The sequence below is a fragment of the Notolepis coatsorum genome, assembly GCF_963971535.1.
Source record: "Notolepis coatsorum genome assembly, chromosome: 15".
Taxonomy (NCBI): domain Eukaryota; kingdom Metazoa; phylum Chordata; class Actinopteri; order Aulopiformes; family Paralepididae; genus Notolepis; species Notolepis coatsorum.
Genome location: NC_140179.1, coordinates 33,909,982 through 33,925,772, shown reverse-complemented (window position 1 = coordinate 33,925,772; position 15,791 = coordinate 33,909,982). Strand labels below are relative to the sequence as shown.

Genomic DNA, 15,791 nt, shown 5'->3' with positions numbered 1-15,791 from the left:
TGAAAATGCCCCTGCGTGCCTATGCAGGCACGCGTGCCTAGGGTTGCCTACCCCTGCTCTAAAGGTTGCATTGAATAGATGATGACGATGAAGACTTTATTCCAGACTCAAGGTCCATATTACACATAAAAACAATACAAAAAACAAGGACAACAACGTAGATTAAAATACATAAACGGCATCGATTCCAATGTTTCCACAAACCAGAGGAGTACCGGTACCTTGTATCGCTTTGTTTGACATCAGTAATGCTAATGGCACCTATTATTCAGTTAAATAGTCGCTTTGCTGCGGTGGAGCTAGGTATCGTGTATAGGTGTATCCAAAGGGCTGTACCGAATAGTTCAAAGCTTCGTTCATAATGTTGACATTCAAATTCTAAATCAACATTATAATGTGTAATTAAAAAAAATATATATATATTGTAATATACATTATATAAAAAAAGAAAAGTAATATACTGTATATATTTTTTATGTGTCTATTCATTCTGTTTAAGCCAATGGGTTTTTTCTTCACAGTTGCAGATAATTAGGCTACACTAATATTATACTATTATAGTAATGACTCGTCATAAAAATTAAAATAAAACATTTATCATAAATGATGTAGCCTATCTGCATCCACTTGGCACTCTGAACTCCATCAAGACGTCACCATCACTTTCGTACCAACGTGCCCTTATTGGATTATTTATGTTGACGAAACTGATTAGTTATATTCATTAAAGAAAGTTGATTTAATTAAAAAAAATACTCTTATTAAAAAGAAACATTTTAAGAATAGTTAATTTTTTATTATGTCATAAAATATGACGACAGACATTCAAAGCTTAGTTCGAATACTTCAATAGAAGCTTTGAATGTTAAAAAATGACATTTGGTACAGCCCTAATTGCTGCAAACAACCCCCCCCCCCCCCCCCCCCCCCCCCCCCCGCCACAGAGAACGACACCTGCTCTGGAGCGAGAGGGGAGGAGCCTCTTGGCCGCGGGCCAAAACGGCACGAGGTCACGCCGCCCAACAGATGAGACTATGATCCGTTTGTGTGTCCCGAGGGGTCAGCCGGTCTTTTGGGTCAACGGCCAACGTGTCTTCGGGAAGCTGACCCCGGCTGCGGCCCCCTGTGTTTCTGCAGCCAGTTGGCGTGACCTCGTGTAAACATTAGCTCCGTTCCTGTAGGCAAAGAGTGGTCCCTTACTGGCAGCTCGAGGGGGGATGCTGGGAGGGCTGGGTAATAAGGGTGGACGGTATAAACGGTATACGGTATAAACGGTATGAATTTGCGCTACGGTATTGATTTTTGACTATACCTTCATACCTTGTGACCGGTAGACTAGAGCAGCAGTAGCAATGACGTTAACGTTACTTGACAATTCACTCAACGTTTGCAGTGGTCGTTGGCATAGTGGAGTTTTATTCCACTTGCTCACGGACCTTGCCATATAGTTTGGGGATTTCAATTTGGCTAAGGAGGCCGAGAGGAGACTTGCTTTAGCGCAGCAACGGGATAAAATTAGCTGCTAAGCTAAAGTTCTAACGTGACTCCGCGGCACCAGTTTCATTAGTGAGTAAAGGGGGGGGGTGGCGGTTATATTGACGAGGCTTGACAACAGAGGTTCAAAGATAACTTCACATTTATTGGCTATTCGTTTCTTTATATCGATTTATCCATCGGGCTGCTCTCGTTTCCAACTCTGTGTGTTGACAATGACATCCTGGTGTGACATCATCAACTACGGCACGGTGGTGTAGTGGTTAACACTGTCGCCTCACAGCAAGAAGGTCCAGGGTTCGATTCCCGCTTGGGGACCAGGTTTCCATGATGCCAGGTACCGAGGTGGGGTATCTCCCAGGCCTTTCTGTGTGGAGTTCGCATGTTCTCCCCGTGCTCGCAAGGGTTTCCCCCCCGATAAGATAAACCCAATGGAAAAACATGCACAACAGATCGCTAACGCTGTGGCGTCCTTGACGAAGACAGACAGGAGCACTTGGATTGGTTCCCGGGGCGCGGCTCACGTTGACGCCCTATCTGCTCCCGGCTGCCCATGGGGGGGAAGGACAACGGGATGGGAAAAGTGCAGAGAGACATTTCATCGGCGACTCAGTGCATGTGTGTGTGTGTTCCTGTGGGTCGCCCATCTCGCGTGTGTGTTAAAACTGCATGACAAATAAAGACTTCTAGTCTAACAATTATTACTGCAACTTAGGACGCTCAAACTCAAACCTATTACCACGCTCTCTCTGTCTACGTTGTCAAACATGTACACTAAAGTTAAGACATTTGAGTTTTATTGTGTTTGAGTTGTTTGAGGGAAAGAAACCTCCTGTTCTGCAGTCGTCTTTATTTTCACTTTGTGCTGCTTGATTTTATTGTATTTCATGAAAAAAGTGTTTTTTAGAGATGGAAGTAACTTGAGAAAAGGTTTTGCATTTTTCTATTGCAGTTTTGCACAATAAATGTTCTTAAAATACCTTTGTACTGTGTGCAATATGTCCTAGTAATACAAGAGTACAGTAATAACTGCCATACCAGTGTTTTACCCCTTCAGAAGCATTTATATAGACATTCTAAGATAAATGAATATACCGTGATATATACCGTTAACGTCTATGCGTCAAATTATACCGTGATATACATTTTAGACCATACCGTCCAGCCCTACTGGGTAATCATTAGTTTGATTCGTTATCATCATATCGACAGTGGCTCAGGAGGTAAGAGCAGTCGTCTGGTAATCCTGGTTCCCGGTTCGATTACCACTCTTCCCAGGCAGCGTGTCCAAGTGTCCTTGATACTTAACCCCTAATTGCTTCCAATGAGCAGGTTGGCACCTTGCATGGTCACCTCCGTCGGTGTGTGAATGTGTGAGTGAATGTGAGGAACAACATTTTAAAGCGTTTTGGATAAAAGCCGTTATATAAATGCACCATTTACCATTTTCGACATTGTGCATCATTGTGTAGTGTAAATTGCAAATATCGAAGCCCCTTCAAGGATGGAATTTTAAATTCAATATATAATTGTAAATGTAATGTCCATACCTTGGCACTATTACAAGTTTATCGGTAGCCTTTCTCTTGTATCGTGTGCCACCGGGTTGGAGCCATAGGAGTTCTTCTAACTTTCTGAAACTTTACCAACTAAAATGTTCACGGTTACCAGGGGGCTGTTCACCCTCTTCTTCTAAACCAGGGGTTCTCAAACTTTTTCATACCACGACCCCATTTTATTTAGGATTTTCTTTGGGGACCCCACATGTATTGCGTAATTTCAACGTGGAATTAAGGAATATCAAAATAAAAGCACACGTTGAACTTAATCATGCATATTTATTAGAACATTTTATTACAGCACTATGTTATCAATACACATTTATGAAACGAGGCATATTTAGCCAAAATATGTTGCCAGAACATTTTAGTTTAACAATTTAATTCTCTTCTTTTTTATATAATTTTTTTTTTACTTGCCAATGCGCTGTCACCTACCCACAACCCCAATTTGGGTCGCGACCCGTAGTTTGAGAACCACTGTTCTAAACACATCCCACGTGCTGCCGGGGTGGCGGCAAGAAATTTCCTTTGCAACAGGAAGCGACAGGGTTTATGTGAAATGTGGTCTGATGGTGAAAACCAACGTTTGAGCAATAATGCTCTCATTTGTTTAATTATTAAGGTATCACAACTAATCTGACAGTGATGTATTATTCTCCTTCAACTTTGACTCAATTGCTCACACATTTTTTATTGTACAATTTAGTACATTTAGCAGAATTCGGTACTTTTGAGGTACCGAACCGAAACACGTCGGTACTACAGAGTATCGAATCAAGTGAGATACAGAGAGAAAAAAAAATAATAATTACTTATTTTTTTTCTTTTTTCTTTTCATGTCAACGTTCACACGCACAATATATGCTTACCGAGGATTTGACTTGATTCAACAACAAAGCAGTCGGAGCAATGGCAAGCCGAAAACTGTCGAAATTGTAGTTATTTGAAGTTTGGATTTTTTTTTTTCACGACTGAGGTAGGTAAATAAAATTTCTTGAGACTAAAGTACCGAAAAAAGGTACCGTTGGGTACCGGTATCGATTCACAGGTACCGGTACCGGTATCGGTTCAAATGTGAAAGGTACCCATCCCTAGTGACCTACATTGTCTTACCAGAGTTGAAATAAAAGGTTTGAATTTAAACGGTGAAAAGCTACCGTCAGCCTTCATGCCACCCACCTCGACCGCAGTAGGGCTGTCCCGGCACGAACTCTGCAGCGTTGAACCAGTCCCTCGCGGCCCCTGAGCCGCACGGCGTCTCTGGGCCGTGGGCCGCGCCGCCCGGTCCACTGGGCCTGGGGTCTGAAGCGCTGCTGGCGGGCGGGAGGGCAGCGGCGGCGGAGAGCAGCGGCAGTGACACAGGGCCGTGCGGGTCGTCCTGCTGGGCGGGTTTAGAGTGTTCAAACCTGAGGAAGGGACAGACGGAGCCGGGTCATAAACCATATCAACGAGGGCTATTTTGCTACCTGGATATCGGCACAAGGAGATAATTTACTCAATACTAAAACTCAATGCCGAGAGCCATGTGTGTAGCGCTGCCGAGTATGAGTTACTACCATAGTGTCTTTATACTAAGGGTGGGAATCGCCAGAGACCTCACGGTACGATACTATCGCGATACTTGCATCGCGATACGATAGGAAAAAGATATATATATATATATATTTTTTTATCCAAATTTAATTTATTACCTTTTTTCAACTGCAAGGTAAAACTTTGTCAACATGTTTTATCTAATAAAATAAAGTTCAGTCTGTTCATCTCACTTCAATAATTTGTATTGCAGAACATGGTATTTTCTCAAGCAGACATGTAAACACTGTAATCTGTGTTGCATGTACCTGACAAACTGAACTGTTTGTATTACAGTCATATTCCAACTTAACTGAATGCACGTGTGTGTGTGGACTATAGGGCTGACCTTCGAAGCTTTTTTTGGCAATCCAAGCTTCGGGGCAGAGCTTCGATTTTAATTTAAAAAAAATTATCTTATGTTGTGGGACTTGTACAGCACTTTGGTAAACTTTGTTGTTTTTAAATGTGCTCTATAAATAAAGTGGATTGGATTAATTAATTAAGTAGCCCCTTTCGTGACTGTGACGCAGCCAACAAGGTTTCACTCGGCTGTGTGATTTAATTCAAGGTGGATCGCTGTTGTCGTTTGAACAACTTCAGATTTCATGGGAACTACCAATCCCCCAAATCAAGAATGTTTTAAGATGAATGAAGTAAGATTTAGATTATTTGAAATATGGCCTGTGTAGACTAAACTATGCACAGAATTATGTCAGTCGACAAGGTCCGGATTCTACATGGTCCGGCAATGTAGACCTTGTAGACTCCACTACAGACCAATTATCAGTGAATGTTCATGCATTTTTAAGAAGGGCTACTTCCACAAAAAAACAAAGAACTCACCAAAACATCTCAGTAGCACCTTATCTAAATGTTCTATTTCATATATGGAGATTCATATTTATTTATGTATTGCATGCATTTCTACATTTTATTTCCTATTTTGTTTATTCATCCCAGTATCTTTCTGTCTTATGTCTGGAATTCTACAAGGCATGTAGGTGTATATGTGTTTGAGGATGATATCCTTCAAACAGGCAATAGTGATGATATAATTTGGGCAGTGCTGAGCTGGGTTACTTTCCTCCAGTGTATTTGTCCCCCGGCCCCACCCAATGGCCCCATACACACACACAAAAATCGAAGTAAAAAAAGAAAAAAGAAAAAGAATTGAAAAACAAATAATATTTTTTTATTTTTTAAACTTCGATATTATTTTTTTATGTTCGAAGCTTGTACCATCGAACGAAGCTTCGAAGCTTCGAAGTATTTAAGACAGCCCTAGTGGACTACTGTACTATTACAGGTATTGAAATGAACAATGCAACTTCCTTGTACAATTATTTTAATTTTATTATTTTTTTTATAAATAATTAAATATAGATACTTGGCGTCCCTGTATCGATACAGTATCGCCACACAAAGTATCGCGATAGTACTACGTATAGATTTTTCCCCCACCCCTACTGGATGCCAAACTTATTTTCGTTGTACCATTTGATGACAATTAGAATCGAATTTACAAAACATATTAGGAGGCTGGATCTCTAATTAAGAAACATGGGAGCCTATATCTAATTTTTGTCCACTGACCGAAAACTAGTCATTCAAGTTCACGTTGTTCACTGAAAGTAATGGATGGGATATTTTTATTGTTTTTATTTTATTTTTACATTTATTTTTATTGATGATTAGAAGGAAAGCTATCTGGGGGCGTTGTCCAGACTTTTAACCAGCGTATATGATAGAAACGTGAAAATTGGCACAATGATATAGGATATCGGTATGATTAATTGATTTTCATGTCATGCACAGTGTCCAACCCTCATGCGTTTATTAGACACCAAAATATAGTTGCAGTGGTCAAATATGTCATTACAAAATTGCAGATTATTATACAGCTCGGTCTTAAACAAGATATTCTGCCTCCTCTGCCAAGCTTGGTAATTAAAATCTGCTACAAAAATAGTTCCCTTCCTGAAGCACTAAGTTTTCCATATTCATCCAGCTCAAAGAACATAAATGGAGGACATTTGACTAAAAGGTAATCACTTTACATCCTCGTAGACAGGACAGTAAAACAAAGAATGAACCAAAGAATGTAGCTACTCTTTATAAGACAATGTTTGTAATTTGCGTTTAAATACCACAACAGCCTTTATACATGAAACATTTTACGCTTAATCTCCAGAATATCACAACGTAACCTGTTTTGGAAAATGAATGACAAATAATAAATTTAATTAAATAAGGATTTCAACTAGTTAGCCCAGGGATGACCACACAAGCTGTGGTGTTCCACAAGGAAGCATACTAGGTCCGCTACTGTTCCTAATTTATGCAAATTACATGTTGTCAGCTTGTGACTGCAACTTGTTCCTGTTTGCGGACGACTCAGCCCTGCTGGTCTCTGACAAGAACAAGTTACAGGTTGAAAAAACCCTCAGCTCAGAACTAGGCAAAATCTGCATATGGCTCGCTGATAACAAACTATCATTACACATGGGCAAAACAGAGTCCATTCTCTTCGGTTCAAATAACAAACTCAGCAAGACCGACGGCTTCTCAGTTACAGTGGGTGACAATGTTGTCACAAGGAAAGAAGATATTACCTACCTGGGTTCCATCCTAGAGGCAAATCTTTCCTGTGACAAAATGGCATCCAATGTAATAAAAAAAAGTCAACCAACGAACTCGATTCTTGTACCGGATCTCCTCACTGGTAAACAAGAATACCCTGAAGACTCTAGCAGGAGCACTCATTCAAGGGTACTACGACTATGCCTCATGGTACCAAAGCACCTCAAAGGCGCTAAAAACAAAATTACAAACATCTCAAAACAAACTGGTCAGACTACTGCTTGACCTTACTCCTAGAACCCACCTCACCCCTGCCCACTTTGACAACCTAGGATGGCTTAGAGTAGACAACAGAGTACAGCAACTTGCAATGGGCCTGGTCTACAAGATACACTACACGACCAAGGTACCAATGTACATGACAAAATACTTCCCAAAAGGTCAGTGAATACCACGATCACAACACAAGAGGGAGCTCCACAAATCATGTTAAACCCAGATTCGGCTCAAACAAGGGACTAAACACGTTTCGCAATTATGTCAAATGTATATACTTTTTTTTTTTCTGGACTCTTTTTGTATCACAAACAGTACTGTAATTGCAAATCTGGTATGTCATAAATGTATAGATGTAGCAGTACTGTCTATCTGTATGTCATGTATGTCATATATGTTACGATGAATTGAAAATGGGGGACCCTGATGTAAACAAGACGAAAGTCTTTCTCTGGTCTGCATCCCCTTAACAATTGTATGTATTGAGCTGTACTGTACTGTACCCATTCTGCAATCTGTTAATAAAGTTTTCAATCAATCAATCACAAAATGTCCCATCCCATATCTCCACTAATGGCCAAAACTGAAGTAAATCTATGGTATGGACTCTCAAAAAAAAGATTGAACTACTACTATTGGACTACTTTCCTGCTACAATTTCTCAGATCCTTCTAAAGGCCCAATGCCCCATTGTATGGACAGACTTTGGATAGAAAAAAATAATATATGTATATATGTATGCCTACATGTGAATGTGCCTGTCTGGGTTAGATTTCCTTTTTTTGCTTGTTTTTCTTTTTGATCTGTTTTTGCTGGCATGACGGCATAGATGAACTGGAGGAACCCCCCCCCCCCTTCTGTCCCAATGTGTGTTTTGTAATGTAAGTAACTGTATGTGAAAAATCTTTTAAAAAACCAATAAAAAGAGAAAAAAAGATTGAATAGCTCTTTGATGCACAGTATGTTTTGTTTGAATCTTGACTGTTCTGTTTTTATGCCCTGTAAGGTGACATTGGGTGTTTTGAAAGGCGCCCCCAAATAAAATGTATTATTATTATTATTATTATTATTATTATTATTATTATTATTATTATTATTATTATTATTATTATGTATGTTCACAGAAACCCCGAACACCAGAAGCATAGTCAGACACCGAGGACACACACATGAATTACAGAGTTGTGTACTTGGAATCCCACATTGTTTAACGCTGTTCAGTAGACCTCAGTGCATATGGCTGACAGAGCTAGAACACTGAAAGCTTCTTTAAAAGTTACGTGATCAATAGCGTCAAGCCACGATATGTAGGCCTCGTCCGCACATACTCAGGTATTTTTGAAACCGTGGGTTTTTCTACATGGTTTGCCCTTTTCGTCCACACACAAACTGAAACCAGACATTTTTGAATATTTTTTGATTTTATTTATTTTTTAATACACGGCATATTCATGTGGATGGGTGAAACCGGACCTTATGGGAAAACGCTAACATCATGACAAATGGCCCATGGGTGTCATGACAGTTTTTGAAACCAGAGTATTTCCTCTGCAATCAGGACCATGGAGAGCTCCATGTAGCCTCCCATCCTTTGTTCAAGTTATTCATGTGTCAAATACACAACAATACAGAGGGCATTGCAGGTCATGGAATTATTGTGTTTCAAGCTCAGACTCAACAGTGCACAATTAAGAACATCAATGAATGGTAACAATAAAGAGGAGGAAATTCAAAGGAGGAAAGTTTTTCGAAAATCCCTATGTACATGTGGCCCAGAGCTTACACTGATCAGTATATGATAGAACACATTTGTCATATGCCAAGGCATCATCACAAATATCACACAATGACAAGTCATTTAGATGGTAGTATACAAAAAGTACAAATGTACTACTTTGAAAGGCCATAACTTGTACACTATAAGTATGAAGACCACGTACTAGGGATGGGCACGAGTAATGTTTTCCCAGATTGAGTACTCGCATGAATTACTGGAGTAGTGCAAGGCGGCTGGGTGGCGCAGCGGTCTAAGCGCTCGTCACCAACGCTCAAGACACCGGTATCGAATCCGGCTGTCAGCGTTGCCTCCGGCTTGGGCCGGCCGTCATACTGACTCAATTGGCAGAGTCAGCGGGAGGGGAGTCAATGGGTGGTAAATTCTGGTAATCTGGTCGTTATAAACAGCGACTCCTACAGGTCGGTCAGGGCGCCTGCAGAGCAAGGACAGGAGATGTCGAGGGTAGTGTGAGCCTCCCACACGTTACACCTCGCCAATGAGAGTCCGCGCTGGCAGGTGAAAAGAAGTGGCTGGGTGGCTGACTCCGCATGTATCGGAGGGGACATGAGATAGATTCTTCAACCTTCCCTACGACCGATCAGTGGGGGGCACATGCGAGCAACGATCAAGACAGGGGAGGGGGGAATTGGCACGACTAAATGGGGATGGGAGAAAAACAGAAAAAGAAGGAAAAAAGTGGATGATAAAAATAATGACTGGAGTAGAGCTCGAGTAATTGTAATTGTCACACAAACAATTGTATTATGTCTCGCTCCGTGGACATAATGCACAGCAACATGCAAAATGTTGTTGGCATAATTTGGAAATGCACAAACTAAGCTAGCTTTCAACGCAACAAAGTTTTCCGGTACGCGCTCATGCTCCACAGCTAACCACAGTGGGTCTTCATGTCTTCAATGAAATTTGACACAATGAGATATACTGCAACTTATACAACGGCATGCAAATTTCTCGATTCTGATTGGCCATTTACACATCTTTATTGGCAACAATCCACGGTCCTGGGCTCAGGACCCGCCCACAACCGAATCACATATCACTCCCCGGCTCACTCCGGGAGAAAACAAGATCGCGGACAACAAATGGTTATGTTGAAAGCACCATAACGACTAAATATGAAGCGATTCTGTCAAGGGGAATGTGTTAGTCCTTTAAACAATGTTGGATGATGTAATTGATGGGTCTTGAGTCAATCTAGAACAAAAGAAAAATCGCGGATTGATTGATTGATTAATTGATTGATTTAAATTTCTTCCTTCCTACTTTCTACTGACTGCAGCGTTCTCTCTCACACTGTCCGACGCTGGCGTACCCACAAACACACACACACACATACACACACACACACACACACACACACTCCTGTCTGCAACAGCGGGGGAGTCAGACTGAGAGAGAAGCAGCGCTGTTTTAAGTGAGCATGGTCTATTGAATTGATTGATTGGTTGATTGCTAATTTTATTACTGTACCCCTGGTTTCCAACTGGTTAAGTTTAGGCTAAAAGAAATAAATAAAAAAATAGGGCGAAGAAAACGTTTTTTTCCTATAGGGCAAAGAAAACGTTTTAATTTGTTTTACCTACTTTATATAGAAGCATCTAAGAATGAAGTTCTATGGAAAGTAGGTCTGCATTCCCTTAACAATTGTGTGTATTGAGCCGTACTGTATTGTACCCATTCTGCATCTGGTAATAAAATTTTCAATCAATCATTCCAATAATACACAGTTGGATGTGTTAGTTGGTTGGATGCACTTCAAGCTGCTTCCACCTGAGGCAACTTCTCTCAATCATTCCAATAATACACAGTTGGATGTGTTAGTTTGGTTGGATGCACTTCAAGCTGCTTCCACATGGAGGCAACTTGTCTTTTTTGTAGTTGTGGGAACTACTTTTTCTGGCGGATGGTTTTTTCAATAAATCTTCGATTAATGTGTGTTTATTGTATAGAAATAAGGTTGGATGAATCTGGCAGTTGTATAAAAGCTTTACACCACTTGTAGTCGTGATTTGTGACCAATAAACCATGCCTAGGGGGGTCTAACGACCACCCCTAGGCATGGTTTATTGGTCACAAACCACTCCTGCGCGTGATGTAATGCTTAAGTATATCATGCCAGTTAAAGTACAGACACTCACTTGCACCTTGTGTATGCATTTATTTTTCTCATATACAATGGGGGAAATAAGTATTGAAGGTCCCGTAAATTGCATTTTGTCCAGTAAATATATTTCCAATGTGGCCATTAAAGTGAAATTTTCACCAGACTTTGGTATTAACTCAGGGAATCCAGACAAAATCTAAACATTAAAGTCCATACATAAATAAAGTTGTGTAATAAAGTGGAATGACATAGGAAAAAAGTATTGAACACACTAACTGAAATTAATTCAATACTTAGTGGAGAAGCCTTTGTTTGTAATGACAGCTCCAAGGATGCTTTCTGTATGATGTAACTAATCACCTGCAGTATTCAGGTGTGATTTTGGCCCATTCCTCTACACAGATTGTCTTTAAATCTTGAAGATTGTGGAGGGGCCTCTTGTGAATCTGGATCTTCAGATGCTTCCACAAATGTTCAATTGGGTTTAAGTCAGGTGATTGACTGGGCCATTCCAACAAGTTGATTTTCTTTCTCTGAAATCAACTGAGTTTCCTTTGCTGTATGCTTTAGATTGTTGTCATGGTGGAAGGTCCAGCCACGTGTCATCCTCAGCATCCTGGTGGATGGCAGCAGGTTCATCTCAAGAATCTCTCTGCACATGGCTCCATTCATTGTTCCTTCAATGATATGAAGTCTGCCAGTACCAGGAGAGGAGAAGCAGCCCCACACCATGATACTTCCACCTCCAAACTTCACTGTTGGTAGTGTTATTCGGGTAATGTGCACTGCCATTTCTCCTCCAAACATGGTGTGTTGTGTGACAGCCAGAAAGTAAAATGTTGGTCTCATCTGACCAGAGCACATGCTCCCAGTAATTCACTGGCTTGTCCAAATGTTGTTAGGCAAACTTTAAACAAGCTTCAACATGTCTTTTTTTCAGTAGTGGAGTCTTGCGGGCTGAGCGCGCACAGAGGCCATGGCGGTGGAGTGCATTGCCTATGGTCCTTTCTGTCACAGTTGTACCTGCTGCCTCCAAGTCTTTCTGGAGCTCTTTCCTAGTGGTCCATGGCTCTCTGGCTACTCTTCCAAGTATCCTTCGGACTCCCTGATCAGAAATGTTGCGAGGAGCACCTGTGCATGGCCGGTTGATGATGGAGTGATGTTTCTTCCACTTATGGATAATGCCCCGAATGGTGCTTAATGGAAGATTCTGAAGTTGTGAAATACGTCTTTAGCCAATTCTATTTTCATGATTTGCAACAATCTGTTTGTGAAGGTCTTGAGAGCCCTTTGCTTTTACCCATCAGTTGATGTTTCTTGTGTGGCACCTTGGTAACTAAAAAACATTTTATAGCCCATCAATATATTCTAACCCAGTTGACAATATTAGCACAGATAGGAGGTAGAGTTGCCTCCTAATTAGTTTTGGTTTTCAGCTAGTTCCTTGCCTTTCCTTGCTGTGGTGTACTGCTTTTTCTTAGTGTGTCCAATACTTTTTTCCTGTTTCATTCCACTTTATTACACATAACTTTATTATGGACTTTAATGTTTAGATTTCTTGTCTGGATTTTTTATTTAATTTTTTTTAAATCTTTTTCCCCCTCCTTTTTTTCCGATTTTTCTCCCATCCCACTGTTAGTCGTTATGCCAATTCCCAACCCCCTTCCTGGTTGTTGCGCACCCCCCCCTACTGTTGGTCCGGGAGGCCGGAGACTGTCACATGCTTTCCTCCGACACATGTGCAGCCAGCCGGGAGAGTGTAACGTGTGGAAGGTCACACTACCTTTCTCCAGATCCTACCCTCGCTGTGCAGGCGCCCCGACCGAACTGTAGGGGTCGCTGTCCACAACGCCCAGGACCCACCCACGGCTTCCCTCCCCCTAACTCAGCCAAACGAGTTAGTATAGCGATCAGCCCAAGCCAAGGCAATGCTAAAGACAATCTCAGCTACGCCACCTGACCGCCCTTTGTCTGGATTTCTTGAGTTAATACAAACGTCTGGTGCAAATTTAGCTTGAATACGCTCATTAGAAATACATTTACTGAAGAAAATGTTGATGTGTTCAATACTTATTTCCCCCATTGTATTTCTATATTCAGATCACATTTTATTGCCTATTTATGTTTATATTAAGGGGCGACAGTGGTTCAGGAGGTAGAGCAGTCATCTGGCAATCCGGAGGTTCCCGGTTAGATTCCCGCTCAGCGTGTCGATGTGTCCTTGAGCAAGACACTTAACCCCTAATTGCTCCCGATGAGCAGGTTGGCACCTTGCATGGTTGCCTCCGGCGTCGGTGTGTGAATGTGTGAGTGAATGGGTAAAATGTGAGTAACAAATTGTAAAGCGCTTTGGATAAAAGCACTATATAAAAAAGCAGCCATTTACCATGTCTTTCAACTATTACCCTGCCCATACCTGTACCTCCCCCACGCTGCTATGACAAACCCAAATCTCCCCAAGGGGATCAATAAAGGAATATCTCATCTTATCTCATATCTGTGTGCCAGTGCCTCACACCATTCAGCCAGATGATGGTGCTATAATCAAAGATCAGAATCTACAACTTTGACAAGAGACAACTTCTGCACTGGAAGTACGATAGACACGCACATGCCTATAGACAGTGCTCAGGTTAAAGCACAGATCAAGGCAGCAAGTAGTGGTAAGAATGAGGGGTTTCCTGTAGCCAGATTGATAGCAGCTTATCACAAATTGCATTTTTTTAATAGCCTTATCGTTGAGTGATGTAGGCCTACATTTAACCAATAACCACTAACGGTCTCATGGAGTGAAAAGACTTATCTGTGGCACAGTGATGTAGTGGTTAACAATGTCGCCTCACAGCAAGAAGGCCCTGGGTTCGATTCCCGCTTGGGGACCAGGTTGCCAGGTAAGGTATCTCCCTGCCATTTCTGCTCGCAAGGGTTTCCCCATCCAGAGAAAGAGATAAACTCAATGGAAAAACATGCAGACAGATCGCTAACGCCGTCACGTCCCTGACGAAGACGGACAGGAGCCCTCATCCTCTCCTTTTGTCCGAGAGGAGAGGAGAAGGCCAACATTACAGTTTTCTCAAATCAAAATAGGTTTGTCCTCTCATGCGCCCACACATTCTCAGGGTAAAAATGGAATATGGTCTTTACCCTGCAACAGCTACAAACAACAGAACGGGGCATTAGGCTACACGGGGTGAATCTACAACTCGCTGTTAACCCTTCCTCATCCCTTCAATATGGACTACATGTACATCCTTTCGTCGAAATAGTCATGTAATATAATTTTTTTTTACGTAATATAAGAAATTCTAAATAAATTATGAATACCATTATTAACTTCAGTCCTCAGACATATCAAATATTCATTTTCAGGATTTTAACCCCTTAAATGCCAGTTTGTGATTAAACCGTGGCTTTTTTTCCAAGACAAAAAACACTAAAAGTTAATTATCTTCCAGTTCCATGCCATAAATGCTAATGGTATTTTTTTTGGGTGGGATTATCAGAGCCTGGAGTGTCAAAGATTGGCAGCAACATTTATTTTGATACATTTAAATTAAATGTTTTGTGCAATGACACATTGTACAATATGGGCAAATCTAGGCTACAGGTGTTACAGGTTTCATCTGCAGGCCCGGAATCAGTCGACGGCTCAAGCATGCCAACGCTTTACAGTAGGGATGTCCGATATTGGCATTAAAATGTAATATCGGAAATTATCTGTATCGGTTTTCAATTTTTTCTTTTTACATTTATTTAACCTTTATTTACCCAGGCAAATTGTCAAAAGTATGCATGATGTTGTGTTAATTCCACGACAAGAGATATGTAATGTTAATTACCTGAAATTATTCCGTTTTTTTTGGGCGGAAACCCAGCATATATCGGTATCGGAAATTAAGAGTTGGACAATATCGGTATATCGGTAAAAAAGCCAATATCGAACATCCCTACTTTACAGGCTCAAGCACGCCGGCAGTGCCGGCACCCTCTCTCTCTTCTCTAGAGACTGTCCGAGACTGCATGAGCCGTTCCTACAGTACTGTCACAGATGCTGACGTACATGAATCTGACCAGAGAGGATCCGATACAGTACAAGGAGAGCAACTCGCTGCCTGCAACCATGTGCGTGTAGTGTCTTGTGTAATGAAATAAGATAACGTTATCTAGGAAGCTAAAATGGGACTATAACAGCCCAGATCATCCAATAACACTCAGAATTGCTGGTTCAAAATCTCAGGAAAATCTCTGTCCTCCTGGTTGGCTCTTTGGCACGCCTTATTTCTTCAGAGGCTTTCACTGGGTCCCCTGTTTCACATGGTTACCATTGTGACAAACAGCCCTGGGACTCGTATGCAGGTATCACATCCTCTTACGGTTGACTGTGAAACAATAAATTAAGGAC

The 15,791-nt window shown here is 41.2% G+C and overlaps 1 protein-coding gene across 1 annotated transcript in view; it reads right to left on the bottom strand.

The window, feature by feature from the left end:
• The window catches only part of mkrn1 (makorin, ring finger protein, 1), a 107,206-nt gene that overhangs the window by 32,183 nt on the left and 59,232 nt on the right, over positions 1-15,791 (bottom strand). The window contains exon 3 of the mRNA XM_084331168.1: positions 4,236-4,462. Within this exon, the coding sequence (XP_084187294.1) occupies positions 4,236-4,462 (227 nt within the window). The remainder of the gene's footprint in view (positions 1-4,235; positions 4,463-15,791) is intronic.